At 34.9% G+C, this 21,980-nt stretch overlaps 2 protein-coding genes and 1 pseudogene across 2 annotated transcripts; 2 read left to right on the forward strand and 1 right to left on the reverse strand.

The window, feature by feature from the left end:
- The first annotated feature begins 583 nt into the window (after nt 1-583).
- On the forward strand, nt 584-1,485 carry LOC118576417 (annotated as a pseudogene).
- A 5,390-nt stretch (nt 1,486-6,875) lies between these two features.
- On the reverse strand, nt 6,876-7,829 carry LOC118597813 (olfactory receptor 52E2). Its single transcript, XM_036209513.1, has one exon. It carries the CDS (start codon nt 7,827-7,829, stop codon nt 6,876-6,878), a length of 954 nt encoding a protein of 317 aa, XP_036065406.1.
- Nucleotides 7,830-16,944: 9,115 nt separating this feature from the next.
- LOC118570001 (olfactory receptor 52E1) lies at nt 16,945-17,880 on the forward strand. Its single transcript, XM_036168345.1, has one exon. It carries the CDS (start codon nt 16,945-16,947, stop codon nt 17,878-17,880), a length of 936 nt encoding a protein of 311 aa, XP_036024238.1.
- The last annotated feature ends 4,100 nt before the right edge of the window (nt 17,881-21,980 follow it).

Consider the following 21,980-nt stretch of genomic DNA (forward strand, 5'->3'; position numbering starts at 1 on the left):
ATACATTGAATCTATTAATACAATAATAAGTTTTCAACTATCAAACCAAATCTAATACTATATACTAGTTCCCCAGTAGCTTCAGTTTCTCTTTAAATAGTTTCAATTCTTTGTGATCAACTATCTCAGAAAACAGTATATAGAATATTCTGGAAATATGTAATGCCTATATTTGAAATTGCACACAGTAAACAGCATCCTGTTCATCCCACTCAGGAAGTAAATCATTTACTTTTCCAGCATACTCACACTATGTGAGTTTCTTGCCTATTATTCATTTTGGAGGTTGTGAAACAAAGCTTGTATACATAACCCTAAACACCTAAAGGTCTTAATAATGAAATCCCCAAGATACAAATTACCAAAAACAGGAATGTGAAAAGAAGTATCCAAAAGATACTTATATTTAAAAGGATATTTAATTTAGAAATATATAAAAATATGATCACAACAAAATAGGAAATGTTAAAATTTTCCATACATTTGTAGGCATAAACACTTAGACAAGACAGTGTTGACCTGTTTTATTCTCCCATTTGTCCCTAGCAGGAGAATGAAGTTCATTTCTTCCAGAGGGTGCAGGATGGCATGCTATCACAATAGGAGTGATATCCACTCAGCCACATTTTTCCTTTTTAGAATGCCTGGTCTGGAAGAGGTCTGTTCCTGGATCTCTCTGCCTGTCTGCACTTTCATCTTGTGTCTTTAATTGGCAATACCAATTCTGGTAGTCATCAAGACCTAACATTCTAGGAGCCCATGTTCTTTCTGCCTATTCTTTCATCAGCTGCCCTGGCCCTTCCTACAACCTATGTTTTCTGCATGCTGAGTATTGAGTGGTTTCATGTCTGTGAAATTAATGTTAGTGACTGTGTCATTTAGATGTTTTTGATTTATTCATTGACTGGCATAGATGGTTGGTGATGACCATGACTTTTGACGGTTGTGCAGCCATTTGTGTTCCACTCTTCTATACACAACAATATTGACATCTTGGGTGTTGGTAGGCATCAGTATATGTATTATCATCTGTTCACCCTTTTTTGTATGTCCAATGATTGATCTCATTTACCACCTACACTTTTGTAAGGTCATATAATAGCACATTCCTACTGCAAAAACATGGGCATTGCAAAATCCTTGGAAACATTTATATCAATGCTGTGTATGGCCTTTTTGTGATCTCTTTTTTTCCTTCTTAACCTGGTCCTTATTGGTATCTCATATGGGTACATTCTCCATCCTGTGTTCTGCCTCACATCTCAGGATGATGCATGGTTAAAAGCTCTCAGCACATGTGGTTTCTGTGTTGCTGTTCTTTGTGTTTTCTACATCTCAACAGTCTTCTCTTTTCTCACTCATTGACTTCAACACAACATAACACACTACATTCACATTCTTATGGCAAATCTGTAGTGTGTGATTCCTTTCTCCTTTGATCACATCATTTATGATGTGACGACAAAGCAGATGAGAGAACAGTGACTTCTCTATTTGTTTACCAATATATAAGATACTTCTGTTTTTATTCTCTGGATTTTGTTTCTCCTAAGAAGACCAATATATCCTTGACTTGCTGAATATGTTCTGTTAACTGTCATATACTTCTGTTTGCAATGCAAGCTGATTTGTTTCTGACTGTGAACTAAGAGAATCAGAGAATAGCTAAAAATTCAAAATGTATCAAGTTCAAAAACAGGTAGGCTATATTGGAAGGAGTATTTTGGAAGCCATGTAGTCTCTGCTTGTATGTATTCAAACAAGAAAGTTTATAGTTTATTTTCTGGCAAGAGAACAGTATTCTATTAGTACCTTCTGCTAGTTGACCAGAATAAATTGCCTTGGAAATTTGAATTTCTTCTTCTTTCCCTCTCTCCCTCCCTCTCTCCATCTCTCCTTCTGCCCCTCAATCCCTCTCTCCATCCTTCTCTCCCTCCCTCCTCCACTCCCTTTCTTCCTTCTTCTATTTTTCCTTTCCCACCTCCTCTTGCTTTCTTCTCTCCTTCCTTCTTCCCTAATCCTTAGGTTCATTCTATGCATAACTTTGATTTGTTATGTCATTTGCACTCATTTTGTCTCCTTTTGTACATTTTGAGTCATTCTAGCTATCGAGGAAAAATCATGAAAAAGACTCCATCCTAATATCTACTTCTATGGGTTTGGTATTCTGTAAAGCTAAAGTCCTGAGTTCAAAACAGTTTTTGCCAAATCTATAATTTGAAATTGAGTTATCTGCAAAATATGTGCGCCTCAGTACAACATTCACCAAATGAAGCCCATCCTTTCAAGGAAAGCTATTTCTTATTTGACAGCTGTGACTTCTCAGTGATTGGCACTGCATGTACTACCATTGTATGTGCATAAGTGAGTCTTTGTAATCTAATGCATATAACCTTTCTAGCTCTGTAACATAAGCTGTTTGTTGTCTATTAATTTATCTACTATCGTTTTTTCAATCTACATTCTATACCCAAACCTATGACTTTTCATCTGGACCAATGATACAAGTTTAGTTCCTTTACATGTTATAGTGTGGAAACTTATGCCATTACTATCACTTTTTGAGGCAATTCGTTAATAAATTTCCAAACATTAAGCAATTATCTTCTATAACATGAAATTTGCCAGTTTATTATTTTAAATAAATTGAATTATTTTACTTCTCAAACTATTTCATAAAGATTTTAAAGGAGTAACAAATATTTTTGTTCTCAAATGAACATTCTTTAAAATCTATACTCATTTCAAATCTAATGTTTTAAAAAATATACACAACATAGAAGTTAAAAATATAATTGAAATCTTCCCAACATAGAATCTGCCTTATTTTTCTAGAGGCAAATTGTGATACTATTTCTATGAGATAATTCATTGTTAATTTACATTCATTAGAATATTTCATGAGTTGTTTTATAGCACTAATTTCATTGATTTATTATTCTATTAATTGATAGTCATATCTTTTCTAAACTAGAAAGTTTTCTAAATATCCTTCTAGTGTTTTATGTTTCATGGTAATTTATTCAGCTTTTACTCTTTGAGCTAATATTATTATATTATAGTATCTTAATCCAAATGTTTTGTTTTTCATTCTTTAGCATTGATTCAGTATATTTTCTAGTTTATATATTTTCATATAATTTCCTTTTGTAATCACTTTGAAAAACTAAAGAAAATAAATTTAAAATTGCCTCAATGATGTTCAAAGAAGATATCTCATATGAGGGGCTCATTTAAAACTGAAACTTCCTAATATTACTTCATATTTTCTATTAAAATTAATTTATAACTACCTTATTTCAAAAATAAAAGCATTATATTGGGCTGCTAAGATAAATAGTTAATGTGTATTAACTACCACATCTGATAACCTGAGTTCAAACTTAGGGACTCTGGTGGTGGGAGGAGAGAATCCACACCAGTAACCCGTGTTCTAACTTCCACATGTTAGCTAGGTCAGGTGTACATAGAAGCATGTAAACACCTACTCCATTAAATAAATATAAACAGAGAAATTATTTATCTTTTATCTCTTCTGTTTTTTCCTTGTATCTACCTTTTCATTGGTTCTTGTATGGGATCTTGATTACAAATTTTATTTTTAAAATGTACTAACTGACAATTTTTATTTGGTGGCATATATCATAATAGTTCATGTCTAAAAAATCTGAATATGTTCAAAATACATTTTGTACATATATGAGCACATGCAGTACCTCTGCTACCTTGTCCCAACTGCTGCCAGTCAGACCCCATGTTTAAGTCCATTTTTATGTCTGAATAGATCTTTATTTTTCAAAATACATAATAGAATGAGAATTTGTAGGAACATATTTTGAATAATGTTGTGTTTATAATATTGCTAGATTTTGTTCTATTATTAATCCCACAAATTAATGATACTATAATTAAAACTCATGGTTTATTTAAGTTTTTAAGACCAATTTTCTCTATTATGTAGATAGCTTAATTTTAATATTCTGAATGTTCATTATATTTGAGTGTAGATGAATTTTTAAATGGTCTTATTAAATAAAAAACACTGAGCCAGATATAGGGGGAAAACCTGAGAGAGATCAGGGAAATAGGGAAAGTCACAGCTAACCTTACCTCACCAACTCCGCAGCTTCCAAATCTGAGCAACTTCCTGTCTACCCACACCTATAAGTCTTGCTGTTCTGCCATCTGATTTGCTCTATCTGTCCAGCTACATTACTTCTTCTTCCTTCCCAGCTCTGCCACTTGCTGTCTGTCTATACAGACATCCAGACCCCCATGGTTAACTAGTGTTGGAATTTAAGGCATGTGTCACCACACCTAGCTCTGTGTCCAGTGTGGCCTAGAACTCACAGAGATCAGATAGATCCCTGCTTGTCAAGTGACAGGATTAAAGGCATGTACTATCATTGCCTGACTTCTTTGTTTACTTACAGTTGCTTTTTCCTATTCCTCTGATCTCCAGGCAAGCACAAATAAAATATCACCACATTTTAGCACAAATAAAATATCACCACAATTGAGTCAAGATTTAACTTTTTGTTTTGTTTTTCGAGACAGGGTTTCTCTGTGTAGCTTTGTGCCTGTCCTGGAACTCACTTGGTAGCCCAGGCTGACCTCAAACTCACAGAGATCCACCTGCCTCTGCCTCCCGAGTGCTGGGATTAAAGGCGTGAGCCACCAACGCCCGGCCATGATTTAACTTTTTAAAGCAAAGTTTTCTATTCAGTAGGTTTTTAGCTCAAAATATTATCTAATAATCCTAAGAGCTTTATAAACAATTTCTTTTTGTTCAATATTTAAGAATAAAGGTTACCAAATAGAACTGAACCTGAGAGAGAGGTTTGTGGGGAGGAGGAATATGGATGGATGGGGTGGTAGGATGTTAGAGGTGAGAATGGATAGTATGCAAGGCATACATATGTGGAATTGTGAAAAATAAATTAAATAAATAAGGAATAAAGAGGCAAATTAAAAACATAGAATAAAATTTGAAACCCAAGTTCAGTTCTTTTCATAAGACCTGGCTCTTTTTCCTTTGGTTGTAATTTTTTGTCTCTCTGTGATGCATCTGTCTGTCTCCTCTAGACACTGACATACAGAATTCTCTCTTCAAGGTTACTGAATATTGACTAACTACTTTTTGAGGATTGGAGTCTTTAGAGCAAATATTTTGAGATAGATATTTGCTAGTAGTAAATTTCCCAGTAGAGGCTTCACAGGCACCCACAGGAAGAAATACAGACTTGACAATACCCAATTCATCTCAGTAGGAAAACAACTGTTAGCCAGAAGTGTACAGTGCCATGGCAATATGTTCTTCCCCTCCCTGCCTTAGAAAGCTCAAACACCAAACAGACATTTACATCTCTCCCTGTGCTTGTCATTTGACTGGCCCTCGTATTCTCAGGCTTGAATGCTTGACCTTGTCCTTTAATAATTACATATGCAGAGATTTTTCCTATTTATGATAGGGTTATATTTAATTAAAATACCACACCTTGACAATATGAACACTGGAAATACACTTAGTACCCCAACCTATTGAATGTCATGTTGGTAAAATCTATTTCATCTAGAAATTAACAAACAAGTGAAATATGACTATAATAAAACCTCAATGTTTCAAAGAGAATATATAAATGCTACCAAAACCAAAATATATCATCTTTAAAATAGCAATGCTAAGACTTACAAGTTGTCATCTCAATCAATATGTGAAGGAAAAATAGAACAAAATAATTTTTCCAAAGCTCTGAAATAAAAATAAATCTATATGTGGAATTTTCTATCATCAAAATAATACTAAATGAAAATAAAATTAAATTATGGCAAATACAGAAAAATGGCCATATATGAAATTGTATAAAAGAAAACAGAATCTTGGGGTACAGGGAAGAAGGGACATTAAAATAGTACATATTTGGAAAGACTTAGGTGAATGTTGAGCATATATGACAGTAAGATAATGAACATAAAGTTGAACATGTATAAAAAACAGCTATAAAAAGATGAAACATAAATCAGCTAATAAGTAGATACACTAATTTTTTCAATGACTCTTTATTAAAGAAATAGATAAGCCTGCTAATTTATATTATACTTTCTAGTTGCATAAATACCACCAGGACAATGGCTATAGTTATGGTAGCCATCTATGCAATCATACTAAAATTATAATTGCAAAGCAGAAATTATTCTGAAGGACCAAAAGTTTCAGTTGAATTAAATGTATGTGTATATAGATACACACACACACACACACACACACACACACACACACACACACACACACATGAGAGTGAACTGAATGGAAGGGATAATAAAAGTAATAGTAAAATAAGACTGATAAACTGTGGCAATAGAAATTTATGGCCTTTGGAAGAGTATAGTGATATAAACTATCATGATATGCAAGGGTGTAAAGGAAAGGATGGCACTTTATAAGCTGAGTGTGCTGGTTAGTTTAAAGCTTGTAAATTTCAAAAAGTGAGAGGAAGTTTTGTAGTCATCATTTCATCCCAGAGTTTTAAAACCAGCACTCAGAAAATTAGCACAGTAACATTGAGAATAGAAACTACAGAAAACATCAATTTTTGTAACAATAATAGATGCATTGAAATATTACACCAAACAACCTCCAAGTCTCTGATGCAAGAAGAAAAATATCATACATTATTAAAATAAAATTATTAGGAATTTGAGTCAGCAGAGGAAAAAACCAGTTGTATCTGTTGTAAAGTAGCATTAAAAGCCACATATTTAAATACTTAGAGCAGAATGTTGGTGCAGCTTCATGTTGTGACATGGCTTTTCCTGCAAGGCATATTTCTGAGTGAACTGTGAGAGTAGCCTTTGGGGCCTCAGACAATTATATGCTATTCTTTTTCCTTTTCTTGCATTTGCAATAACATTTTCTTCACACGGTCATAGATTTGCTTGGTTCTTACCCCATATATGACAGGATTGAGCATTGGTGGCACTACAACATAAAGGTTGGCCAGAAGTATATGTATATAGCGAGGCACATTTTGACCAAAGCGGTGTGTCATGAAAGAAAAGAGAGCTGGTGTGTAGAAGGCAAGAATGACACAGACATGAGAGCCACAAGTGCTGAGGGACTTGATCCGGGCTTCCTGAGAAGGGAGATGAAACACAACACGTAGTATTTGTATGTAAGAAAGGGCAATAGCTACTATGTCAAACAGTAAATTACATATGGCACATAAGCCATAAATGATATTGGCCTTGACACTGGCACAAGACAGACGAGCGAGACCCATGTGTTCACAGTAGGTGTGGGGAATGATGTGATGCCCACAGAAGGGCAGTCTCAAAATTAGAAATATAAATGGAATAACAAAGATAATTGCCCTCACTAGCACAGCAAGACCAATAACAGAGACAACCTTGTTGGTGAGAATGGTACTATAACGAAGTGGGTTGCAGATGGCCACATAGCGGTCATAAGCCATTGCCAAGAGGACTGCTGACTCCATAAGTGTGAATTTGTGGATGAAAAACATCTGTATAAGGCAATCTTCAAAGGTGATTTCTCTGAGATTAATCCAGAAGATCCCAAGCATCTTAGGAATGGTCGCTGTCGAGAGGCCCAAGTCAATGGTAGCCAACATGGCCAGAAAGTAGAACATGGGCTGGTGGAGGCTGCTCTCAGTTTTGATCACAAACATGATGGTGACGTTTCCTAAGAGAGCAATCATGTATACAACACAGAAGGGAAAGCCAATCCAAATGTGAAGAGTCTCTAGTCCTGGGATTCCCAGCAATAAGAAGGAGGAAGGGTGAAACTGAGTGTCATTGGGAAGGAGCATCCTATAGGAGAATGCATGGATCAGTCTTCAGAACTGTGTGCTCAACCAATCTGCAGCTCTCAGGATAGATTTTTGAAACTGGAGACCTAGAGCTATTTTAAGCGATGCTATATACCCTGTTCATATTCATCTGGAAGCCATCATATCAATTTGAAATGCACCATGTATCAAGTCTTTTAGAATATCAACAAATCAAGCACAAGTCTTGGAGGAAGCTACACATTACACAAAAATAAAAGTAAAATATTGATCATGTTACAATCTATTGTATAGTCATCCTTCTCTTTAAAATCACTAACCCTATAACCAATCTTTAAGAATTATTTTACACTAATACTGCCTTTTGTGAGTATTTTGTTATTTCAACCATCTTTAATAAGAGAGCATCCTTGAATGCTGACGAACTTAGGCTTCTGCTAGTCCCTGAATATAGTACCAGAATTTAATCCCAAAATGACAGTATTGTGATGGTTAGTCAAGATTGTCAGCTTGACTGATTAGGAAACACCTGGACGACTACTAAAATTCACTTCTAGATGACGTTATGAACCAGTCTCCAGACACTATTAAATTATGAGTATAAATGACATAGTAAAAGTTTGATTTATTGGTATACTATAAATTTGAATGCTTACCTGAGTTATACAAATTAATTATCATCCTCAAGCATGTAGAATCAATACAAAATCCTTCACAAACATTATAAAAACACATCGTCTCTCCGAATACCTTAATATCCTACTAAATGTTACATTAGCATCTTCAGTTCATAAGTGAAGCAGTCATAGATTTTGGAATCTCAGGGCTTGATCAGTGCACGATTTATATGCAGAGAAGTATCTCATTGAATCCTATTAATTAGTACAGCAAATGTATTTTAATTTCTTTAAAAATGAGACTACAAGGAAGTACTATATTTATCTAATAAATGTTACCTACACAGCTACATATAATACATCAATAATTATTTTTTAATTTTTATATAAAATATTTTGATCATGTTTTTTCACCTCTTCCAACTCTTCACTGATTTAGTCCACATCTCTACCCACTCTTTTTGTTCTTTCTCCCCACTTCTCTTTCTAAAAAGAAAGAAAATAAACCAAAACAAAACCAAAATAAAGAAAACCAAGAAAGAGCCCCCCAAAATAAAAATCAAAACAGAAAGATTATGCAGAAATATTGTAATTATATTATAATATCAATAAAGTCTAATAAGACAAAAATGCATTTAGCAGTTATTTAAAACCATAAGCATATTCTTTTCTCTATTTCCATATATTTAAATATAAATATTTCTATCAAAGATCATCAAGTGTGCTGTTTCTCATTGGTACGAGGATTTTCTCAGCATGCTATTGCTCTGAATTCAAACCATAGCACTGCCATTTGTGTGTATATGATCTGTCTGTCTATCATCTATCTATCTATCTATCTATCTATCTATCTATCTATCTATCTATCTCCACCTACCTACCTAGGTTATATGAAGTTTTTACTTGTCTAGTCTACTACATACTAACAGTTCAAACCATCATTTGTTGAAACTAGTATAGTATGATTTCAAATGCTTCAGAGTATGAAGTCTGCATCAGATTGATTGTCATAAAACTTAACTTTATGACTAATTCAACCTATATTTGAAGGAAGTTAAGCACAAATGTTACCTTCCACAAATAATTTAAAAATTTTTAAAATTTGTAAGTATTTCTTGATATAGAAAATAAAGATAATTAAGCCAAACAAACATTAAACTATAAATCTATTATTTTTTTTAGAATAGGTAATTTTTTTCAAAAGTAATTTAAATTTTTTTCCAATGAAATGCTATCATTCACTAGACATTAAGCAGAATAACTTTTCTAAAAGGCACTGGCTAGCCTCTTCTTGTAGTCTTAGATGACCTTAATTAGCCATGCTCCTATTCTTTCCCAAAGTTTTATCTTCAGTCTCTGTCTCTAATAGACCCCATATCTCCTATCCTTTCTTCTGTGTTCTCTAATTCCCTTTATATGTCTGCAATCTAAAAAATGGGAGACTCACCAGGCTGAGCTCCAGGATGGAATCTTGCCTTTCCTGTGTGTCATTCTGGCCTGCTTTTATCAGGGTTTTGCAATTCTTTGGGAAGTACCTTTCATTACCATTTCCCCTAGAGCCATTATTAATAAAAAAAGGAAAAAAACCAGAAATCCCTGTGGATTTCAGTTCTTATTCCTACATGATCAGTGAAGAACACTGTAGCTTGTGAGAAAACCAAAAAAAGAAGAAAGTAGGGTCTTGGACAAGCACCTTTCATATGTGTGTGAACCTTTTCTGAGCTTCCTATGGATCAAAGCAGTGACACACACACACACACAAGAAGAGTTAAGATTGTGTTATCCTTTAACAGGACAACAGTGGTCTGATGTCTGAGAAAAGATGTCTGGCCAATAGACATCAGTGTTTAACAAAACCAAGCCCAATGCCAGGTCTGGTTTATTTCTTTTCTCATTCTTGACCATTGAGGCTCTGTTGATGCCAAAACATTATAGGCTATCAATAATGCACTTACTTACCCTCCAGAACTTGACTGCAAGACCCTATTGCTGAATATAGCACATGCTTGAGCCATAGAGCATGGAGATACCAAACTAGTACTGACTTGAGAGCTTAATTCCTACTTGATAGCTTTCATAGTTCTGAATGTGCTATGTGCACTAAAAGGAAATCATCAATTTTATGCAGATATAAAACATTTAAGCTACAATAATAGCTGACCTGGCAGGACATGCCTACTGCTGTGATAATGGCATAAACATCATGGGAGTAACAAGCCACTTTCTTATTGCTCCATAAGATGAAGCTCATATATAGCACCATTATTGGACAATGAACCCATGGTGAGATAAATCATAGACCCTAGAAGACAACTATTACTATTATTTTTCTTAGTGGTCATAAAATTAAACCAACCCCTAACAATTTATCATTATATCCATAGATCTCCCAACTCTCACCAGAGAAGTTTCTGTTTTCAGGAGATGGTTATAAATCCGGAGACACACAATTGGCCATGGTGTAGAGAATAAGAAGAATACAGATTTGTCAGCCCTATAGAGAAACATCTATAATTTATACTTCTTCCGGAAACTGAGGGATCAATATATAAGAGGGTGTGGAAGGTGGGAAAGAGCCAGAAGCAATAGATAACTACCAGTAAAGAGCAGGGTAGCTGCACATATGAGTTCACAGTAGTTGTGACAGCAAACACAAAACTTGTACAAGCTCAAGTCAGACCAAATCTCAGCATAGAGAAGGTAGATGGGTGAGCACCACAGTAGTAGTAGCATGCTCTTATGGACTCTGTAGATTTAAATCAAAAGAACAGACAATTTTGTGAAAAGATAATCATAACAATGTTTTTCATCATTAATCATAAACTCATCATAATACATACAATATAAATTTTAAATATGTGCATATAAACTGTCAGATAAAAGATCAAAAAATTATCTTGTTCCCATCTTTCTATAGTTGCCTATAGTTCTTTATGTAGGCTTGAGGCCCTATAAACTTTTCTGTGTCCAGAGGTGGCCTTCTGTGAGGAAGAGCACATCTATTGATTGTATGGTGCCAAACAGTCATCTCCCCCCCAAACAAACATGTAGATAGCATTATATAGATGCAATAGGTCATATTTAGGAATATATGTATATATACACAAATGTATGCAATAACAATGAGGGAAAAAAGAAGCCTTGAATTTGAAGGTGAACAGGGAGGTATATATGGGAGTTTCTGGAGGAAAGAAAGGGAAGGAACAAATGTAATTAATCTGTAGTCCCCAAAATAAAATATTAAAAATATCACTAATGAATAAATATCAGAAATTAAAAATATATAACTGCAGAATTAAAGTAAAATGGCCAGAAATATATATTGTAGAATATAGCAAAAGGGAAATTATTAATGAAGGAGGAAGTAACTGAAAACATAATGGAACAATATCATAAAATTACAGAAGCACTTTAGATTTCAACTGTATAGGATATATGTGGTATGTCAAAGTAAATAGATGTAAAGAAATGCAGTGCTACAGAGCATTTACTTATTAGAGGGCAATTCTAAAATTCCTCAACCTATCAAACTGTACTGCTTATACAATGGAAAAATAGTGGCACTGGAACTTTTACAGCAGGCTTAGTTGGAAGAAAGCACTGAAGAGAGGTCTGCTAACACTTGTGGGCGAGATTCCCTTGTCATTTGATGCAGCTAACTGAAGGTGTACAAATGAGAGCTGACAAGAGCAAAAGCATCTCCCCATGACGTGTAGTCACTCCCTCCTCGCCCAAGTGGATTAACTACTAGAATGGAATGAAACAGTTTCTCTGTTCATTTCGGAATATGAGATTCCTCGGAATCTAAAAAGTAAATACAACTTGATCAAATAAGGAATGAAAAGGCATGCAAATATTATCACACGTGATAATTCAATATTTAAAAAGTAGCTATTGATGTTCTGACAAGGTGGTTGCTTTTTCTGTTATTAAAATGTTACAAAAAAGGAAAATGATCTTTGAGTTATCTTGAATGTTAACTTCTCATCTCTGTGGCCTTGCCTTTGGGTCAGTATTTTTACTTTGACACATACTACATAACCTATACATTTGAAATATAACATATTATGTATTTTTATTCTTTTAATAATCATTTTACAAATATTTTATTATTTTTTATTACTTCTCTCTTCATTAGTAACTTCCCTCTTGCTATAATCTACAATATGTATTTCTGACCATTTTACTTTGATTCTGCAATATATGTTTTGAATTTCTGATATATAGCTGTTTTGATATTTTTTGAGACTATAATTTAATTACAACTTTATTGACCATCCATCCATGGTCTACAATGATTATTAGATCTACATGAGCTGATTTTTATTTTAAATTGACACAAGCCAAGATCACCTGAGAAGTGGCAACTTTAATGGAGAAAATTGATTCATCGGATTGGCCTGTGGCCTGTAGGAAGTCTGTGGGGCATTTTCACTTCATTAATGGCTAATGTTGGAGGACTCAGTTCATTATGAATGATTTTACACCTGGACAGGTGGTCCTGAGTTGTATAAGAAAGCAAAGTGAAGAAGCCATTAGGAGCAAGCCAGTAAACTGCACTCCTCTATTGCTTCTGCTGCAGTTCCAGCCTCAAGGTTCCTGTATTGACTTTCTGCCCTGACTTTTCATGGTGGACTATAAGCTGTAAAGCTGAAATAAATTATTTCCTCCCCAAGTTGCTTTGGTAATGTTGTTTATTGCAGCAATAGAAACCTAGTTAAGACACTGCTCATGGACCTCCTTCAGTCCTTTTGCAGATTGCTGAAAATCTAATGATATATATGACTGTGGAAAGTTGAGCTTTCCAAATTGTCACTTCAGAGACTTCAATTCAAACCAACTGTGTTCTCCTGGATATGAGCCAGCATACTATAATCCCTTCATATTTTCTGTTCTTACTAGAATACTTCTCCTGGCTTCACAAATCCCACATGGCTTGCCTTCTTTCAGCCTTCAAATGTCTAGTTAAATGTCATGTTTTTATGGTGTCACTTCCCCTAACAATGTTACTCAGAATTATTAGCTTTACGGTCAACATCTCCATTACTCATATTTCCATTTATCTACCTACTTGATTTTTCTACATTTTATTAGTACTGTTTAATATATATAATGCATAAAACAGTGCTGGCTACACAGTATATGATAAATGTATATTCGTTGAATAGTAAAATGATGAGGCTCACATATCCTACTTTGCATAAGAAGCCAGTCATTATCAATTATGAACAGAGGTGGAAGCCTGAGCATGCAGCTCTTTAGCACTATGTGGGCAACCCTACTCTTTTCAATGTCTCCATCATCAGAACAATGGGATAATCAGCACATATGCTGTGAGACTTGAAAACATGAATCTTATTTGAAGAATTTCTGTATTATTCACATTTCAAAGTTGAGATCAAGAACATAATTCTCTTCTCTCTTTCTCTAAACACACATGTGAATACACACACACACACACACACACACACACACACACACACACAAATATGATATGCCTGCTTTCTTGGTGTCATTAGTCCATATTTTGGTGAACATGATGATGTGTCACCCTAAGTCAGGGTTAAAATAAAGAATTCAGAGTTAATCATATTAGAAAGAGAATGTTTAAAGATATAACAAGAAAAAATTCTTGCATTTTTACAGTTATTCCTAAATTTGAAAATCTGATTCAAGAACTAGGATATGGGTTACCTGTGTCTGAGAAGATTTAATTACACCAAAACAATTTAATTCTGATGGTAGAGCTGTTATTCCCCAGGTTCTTCCAAAAGTCTCCCTCTAGAGATTGCGAGGGCAGTGAAAAGCACCTAAGGATATGGAGTATAGAAGGAAGCTAAGGGAGAATTACAACTTCTCTGGGTGTTGAAGTTCAAGTGAGAACATGGATACTTTTTTTGACTATCTGAAATTAAGGAAGAGAGCAGTAGGTGAAATAACCATGGGAGAGAGTAACACCTTCTGATATTGGGAAATGGGTAAGGAACTATCTACAAGAATCAATTGGCATAATCAAATAACATTTGAGTAGCAGCTACTTTCATTTGTCCTTTTTTTTAAAAAAAAAAATACAGACTTACACAATTTCTAGTAAAAGTTATATGTCATTTGATACCTTTGATGTCCTTTCTGCACACTGCATTTTTCATTGATCTGGGTTATGTCTATCCACTGAACCATCAATGATTTATTCTCTTCATGCTTTCTATTTCTCATGAGTATGTCTCCTTCAAATTTTTTATTATAGGTTGGATAAATAGCTCCCATGCAAACTCATATTCCACAGGAAGGTAGAATAACAATAGCATTGAAGTTAAACTGTTCAGAAACTGTCCTTCACCACTTGTTACCTAGTGAATTATAATCCATCTACTTGCTACTTCCCCTCAAGCAGAAGGTAATGCTAATCACATTGCAATAGTGTAGTCCCCAAGGGTAGAACTAACTTTTTTTGTAGATATAGATGCAGATGCAAGAGTTGCCAGTTGCCTTACATTATGAATATTACCATCTGTCTTAGAATGTTCATGAAAGGTAAAATAATGATGAGGACTTCACATTTGCTAGTTCCTATTGATATCTGATAAGTGCAGCTCTGCCATACTCAAGTCCCCTGTAGTCTTTACTCTGTTATATTCTTAACAATAGGATAACCAATAACTTTAAATATTGATTGTGAGTGAAACATGTCTCAAGACATTCTTCTATGGAATCCTTACATAATTTTATTTCACAAATGAGTAATCTTATACTCAGGGAAGAAAATAACCTCCTCTCCTCCCACTTCCTCTCCCGCTATTTTCTAAACAAACAAATAGAATCATGGTAATGAGAAACAGAATGTAGATTCAGTTTTTGTGACTTTTCTAAATACTAAATAATTTCTATGGACAAAACTTTTAAATAAGCATTTTTGCCAGCTGAATGTGAGTACAAAGAAGGACTCTGGAGATGTAGGTATCTTAGATTTCTTTCCCCAAGCCCTGCAGCCACATAGTCATCATGGCTCAGCTTAGTGTTTGTTTTCCTAAATAGTTGTTTCTTTCTCAGAATTTTTCTTCTCCTTTCCTCTACTAGTGGCTTGCTTGGCACTCATTACTATAATTCCATGCTGCTGTCTCCTTCCTGTATCAAAAAGAAATGTTTCCTTCCAAAGAATTCTCATGCATGAAAGATAAAGAGACTTAGAATTTCTTTTCCTTATTGACTTAGGGGGAAATGTAATGACAAAAATTTGACAAAGCAAGAATATAAGAGTTAACATGGAAGGGCAGTATATATACATGATCTAACATTACCTGGTAGCTGTGAAATAGCTTATACATTTGCACATATGTGGTTTTGTGTGTATATGTACATAAATCAGTTTTCCTTTTTTGATAATGCCAGCAGGAAGATACTGAGAGACAAGAAGGACAGTCACCAAGTCACCATTGAAGAGGAATCTACACATTCCCCTGCAAGCAGACTTATAAACAGGGTTTCAAGGTGGCATGTCTCTTTGGTGGGATCACCAAGAAAGGAAAGGTTAGAAGACAACTGTAGGATGAGAAATAGTTTGGGGAAATTGACCAATCAAAATATACACAAATATCCCTTAGAAAGTCCTGGTTTGCTGCACTAAGTGAGTTATGTTTCCTCAGCTCAGAAAAGTGTGTCTTGTACAGCTTTAATGACTTTTGTCCATCTTTAACCTGTCTACTTTTGTCCACAAAGTAATTAGTCACAAAAAACAATACTTCTATAAAACATTGCTTTCATTTCATAAGACTTTATTTCATGAATCTCAGTTGATGACTTCTGTCATGTCAATCAGCACCTTTCAGTTCCACAGGAACACACCTTCTCAAGCTCATCTTTCGCAGCCAGTCTCAGCTTGGAACCTGGAATGTTCATTTTGGACACTCGATTTTCTTAACTGAAATCCAGAATGTAATTGAATGGATGTGTGTGTGTGTGTGTGTGTGTGTGTGTGTGTGTGTGTGTGTGTGTGTCAGAGTGCAGTGTATACAGAGCCTCTGGAAAAAAATGTTAGATCCACTAAAACTGGAGTTACAGGTGGTTGTGAGCTGCCTGGCATGGGTGCTTGAAACTGAAGACTAGGAGCTGAAGCATCTCTCCAGCAGCAGCAGCAGCAGCAGCAGCAGCAGCAGCAGCAGCAGCAGCAGCAACAGCAACAGCAGCAGCAGCAGCAGCAGCAGCACCACCACCACCCCCTTTAAAATAAGAAGTAGAGTGAGAGCAAAGAGTAATCATGATATATTGTATGAGAAAAGACTATTTTCAATAAAAGGGGGAAAAGAAGAAAATAAAATTGTTTTGCCATTAAATTTTAGACATAGGTACTTTCAAACCTCTGTGATCAAGCAACCTGGATTACTATGACAAAAGTTTCTCTGATACAGTCTCTTATTTTGGTGAACTATAAAAGAATGCTGTCTAGTATTCCATGTTTGTAACCCACAGTGGATGTGATGCCTTTGGTCTATGCTGTACTTTGGTACAACAATCACAGAAGGATGGTTTTACACAATGTTACTTTATTTCACCCTAATGCTTTCCTCCTCCTTGGAATTCCTGGATTGGAAAACATGCACTGCTGGATTGGTTTTCCTTTCTTTGTTGTGTTTCTGACAGCTGTACTTGGTAATATAACCATCCTTTATGTGATTCAGACTGAACACGGTCTCCATCAGCCTATGTTCTACTTCCTAGCCATTCTGTCATCTATTGACCTGGGCCTGTCTACATCCACCATCCCCAAGATGCTTGGAATCTTTTGGCTTAACCTGAGAGAAATATTATTTGAGGGATGTCTCACCCAGATGTTCTTCATCCACCTGTGCACAGGCATGGAGTCAGCTGTACTTGTGGCCATGGCCTATGATCGTTATGTGGCCATCTGTAACCCTCTTCGCTATACATTGGTGCTGACAAACAAGGTGGTGTTCATCATTGCTTGGGTCATCCTCCTGAGACCATTGGTTTTTGCCATACCCTTTGTCTTGCTCATCTTACGGTTACCATTTTGTGGGCACCAAATCATCCCCCACACATATTGTGAGCACATGGGCATCGCCCGCCTGTCCTGTGCCAGCATCAAGGTCAATATCATCTATGGCTTGTGTGCCATCTCTATCCTGGTATGTGATATTATAGCCATTATCATTTCCTATGTCCAGATTCTTCGTGCTGTGTTTCGACTCTCTTCTCAGGATGCCCGGCTCAAGGCACTCAGTACCTGTGGATCTCATGTGTGTGTCATGTTGACATTCTACACTCCTGCTTTCTTTTCATTTATGACTCATAGGTTTGGCCGCAATATACCACGCTACATTCACATTCTTCTGGCCAATTTCTATGTAGTCATTCCACCTGCTCTCAACCCTGTCATCTATGGTGTCAGAACAAAACAGATTAGGGAACAGGTACTGAAAATGTTTTCCAAGAAATAAAACACAGCTCTGATGTTCATAAAAAACCAGATGCATGAGAGAAAGGTCAGTAATAGTCAATGTTCAAAATAGAAGGTGAATGTTTGTAAGTTATATAGTATAGGGAGGGGATTGTCAGTCTTGACATAGTGTCCTCCTCAGCATCTTTCTCTAACCTAGGTATGTAGAGTTAGGTTCATGTTATATGTATTAGGAAAGATTTTTAGGAACTTTTGCAATTTAGGAAATAATTATGATTCTTCATCTTGAATCAAATAATCATTTTGTGCTTCTTCCCTTATGCCTGAGTACAACAGCCATGTGCAACTTAAATAATTGAGCAAAATTTTACAAATGGAAACAAACCACCAAAGCTTTTTATATTGTATTATTAAAGCCTAATAGCAGGTCATTCCTGTTAGTGATGGCCTCAAAATTATGAAGTCAGAGCATCTGCCACATGTTGGCATTGACTCTCAGAACAGCTGCATTCTTAACTTTGCTTAGCTATTACCAGTGATGTGAATTGGATGCTATGAGAGTTTTAGGTATGTGAGACAGTGTAAGAAACCCTGTCCTGAACAGAATAATAAACTCTGAGATTTTGATCAATTCTATTTTTTTCAAGATTTTCAAGAAAATATTATTTACTTGCTATAAAAATTATAATCATATTTAATGTTAACAACTCAGAAATAATGTATTATTTTTAAAGGAGGTTTTCTCTGTAAGGTTTATTATGTTTCACCTGTGAAGAGTGTCACTGATACAGAATGCTGCAAGTCCCAGCAATGGCAAGTCTAGCACTATCTATGTTTGGTTTTGTTAATAGTCTCATTGGAATGAGCTCCATGTACTAACATCCAGTGTTATCTATATGTGTGTAACACGATTGACATTATGTGAGTAAAATTTCCAGGAAAAACAACTTCATGTAATTCTGATAAGATCTAACTTTCTTGAAATAATTTTATCTCAGAATCTGTACAAATTTGTAAACCACAAAGGACCATTTGTGATTCTATGATGTGTTTGGCTTCCAAATACACTTTAAAAAACTATTCCATGGCATGCTTAGTCTGTAGAATGAACTTTATGGAAGAAATCTTATCTAGTGGTATTATGGTAGAAAATATGATATTACAAATTATTGGAGGAAAACTGTATTAGTTCACATTGCACTTAAACTAGATATTCTCTGGGAAATCATCCTGTAGTTAGGCTGTGTCATTAGACACACAAGTGACTCTTCTAGGAATTTATTGAGTGATGAAACTATGTCATCCCTTATCTATGTTTTATTCAGTTTATGAAATAGCCTTGAATTTTCATTGCTATAATTGCATCTTTGGCTAGATAAGAAATGTTCACTCTTATATTGAAAGATTTCCATTATGATTGGCATGATTTTAGTAAGTTTGATAAATTTATAAGTGTAGCCATCTAAATGTGTCATTTACTCTTAGGTTTCTACATACAAGTTTGGTTTCCTTAATAAGTATTTTAGCATTAAGTCCATTACTTCTTGCTATGCATGGCAGCTACTACTAGATTACAGATTTGTAGTACTGTTGCTTTACTTTTGTATAGGGTATGGGCTGGATCAGAGGGTCTTTCTTAGTGTCTATTCCACTTCAATCTACTTCAGATTTAGTCTTCCCTTTGTTCCTGTGACACAGATGAACTCAGGCCCTATGTTTCTCAGTCTCCTTCAGCACATCACCCTACACATCTAATGTTGAAATATTATAGATACTATTATTTCTTGTACTGGTTCCAGGTAAGTCTTAAGCAGATATACAGACCTGACCATTTGCTAAGAATACAGTGATTTGAATAAAACATACCCCACATATTCCCTGATAATGATACTTTCTAAGAAGTAATGAATTCCTTCATACTATACGCAACAAAATTAATAGGGCATACTAGGAAAACAGGAAATTTTAGGGATGTTTTAGATTCTCAATGTCTTTTGATAAAAACTCAAACCTTCATGTTGCTTTTCATTAGTAAGGAAGATTGTACTTTAAACTCACATCTCTTTTCTTTCCACCTTTTAAAATTATATAGGAGTGAAATTGTGCATTAGACAGTGGGTGGTTATAGGGCATGGAAGTGATAGTGGTAAATTATGGCCTCCATAGCTATGGGAAAGTGTGTTTCTGAGAATTCTAGTGAGGTTTGACTGTAGATAAAATTCATGGTAGACTGCAAGAAATTATGATATTGAAGCTATAAAGACTTATCTTTTTTTGTCTACTCATTGGCCAATAGGGTACACAACTCTGTAGACAATTTCCATTTAGTATTTGTAAACATTATGTCAGATGAATTTGTATGAGTTGTGATGAAACACATAAAATGCATATGTAAAAATTTAGAACCAGTAAACAATTGTATATTCTTCTCATGCTTTTATTTTGAGAGACGCTAACTTTGGCTTACATTTTTGTCTAGTCACTAGGAAATTTATTGGTATCTCAACCCACACAACTAATTAAATTTTGGAGCCTATACAATTAACACAGAAAACTTAGAAATCATAGATGTCAGAATCCAATTCCCACTGTAGTGTTGTTGTCTTCTCTGTAGTGAACATACACAGGCCATGGTAGGTCTTTTGTATAGGACTTTTATCATTTCATCATGATCCTAATGAGATTTATCCATGAGAAACAATAAATACTAGTGAAAACCAAAAGATACAGCAACATTCAGAGAGTCAACAGTATAACCCACAAATTCCTGAAAATGTGTCCAGGAGCAGATTTCTTTGAAACTATAAAACAATCCTCAGATGTATGATCATGACTTCAAAAAAATAAGAGAATATGATAACCAGAAAAATAAAGTGGCACAGCTGTAAAAGCATCAGTCAAAAATGAGGACAATAATGAAAAATTTAGGAGAAGTGTTAACACATATATTGTCATAAAAATGTTGAAATATGTACTTGTGTGCTGTAGTGAACAAGAAACTTGTTAATATGGTGGGTATAAAAGGCCAGCCACATATATCACATGTCATTACCATTTAAAATCAATTTCTCTCCTCTCTCTCTCTCTCTCTCTCTCTCTCTCATACACACACACACACATACACACATACACACATCACATCTTATAAACGGTGACTTATGACTTCATTGCAGAAATAAGTATTTTGATAGTTATTTCTATTGGGGGTTGCAGAAATCCCATAACTTTATAATAATTAATGAGGTCACTAAGAAAATGCACATTTTTTATACACTAAGTGATAACAAGTAATATATGTGAATATTTTCCTGGGTATCACTCTGCTGGATACAAATGTACAGAGAACATTGTGTATGTTAAAAAACTAAATCTCAAGGAAAGCACCAAGAAGATATAAAATGTGCAGTGCCAAGTAAATCCAGTGGTAAAATGCAGTAGGCATAAAGTTAGAACTGATATTATTCATAGGAAATACAAATTACATGATCTCAATGCTGTCATAATTTAAAAGTTTGAGAACATTTTTCTTGTCCTATGATAGAGCAAAATTTTAAGTGTACTGAATTTAAGATTAGCTGGCAAAGATCCCTTCAAAAAATAGAGGTTGGGCAGTTAAGTAGATACAAACAGGAAACAATCACACATTGTAGAAAGAACCAAAAAGTGTTGTAAATGCCTAAATGAAGGTAGGTAAAAAGCATGCTTTTGCCTAGCCTCTTGCTTGTTTTATAAACTTTTAAAAATACATGTCTAGATTGATGTTTCCTATAGTGCTAATACACAGACATTTATGTTAACTTGAATATTTAAATAAACTTCATGGTAATCTCAGTGATTAGATTCAAATGATTATGTTAAATCAGAAAATGAGGCTCTTGGGGATGGAGAGATGGAGCAGAGTTTAAGGCTGTTCTTCCAGCAAACAGGCTTGTATGTGATTCCTAGTACCAACATGGTGGCTCACACCTATTCATAACTCCTATTCCAGAAGATCTGATGCCCTCTCCTGGACTGTGTGGGCATTGGGCATGAAAATAGTACACAGATATACATGCAAGCAAATTACCTGTAAATAAACAGACAAAAACTAATAAAGGTGATGAGGTCCCATTTTGAAATAAAGACAATGAGATCCCATTT

Source organism: Onychomys torridus, chromosome 1 (genome assembly GCF_903995425.1).
Source record: "Onychomys torridus chromosome 1, mOncTor1.1, whole genome shotgun sequence".
NCBI classification, from domain to species: domain Eukaryota; kingdom Metazoa; phylum Chordata; class Mammalia; order Rodentia; family Cricetidae; genus Onychomys; species Onychomys torridus.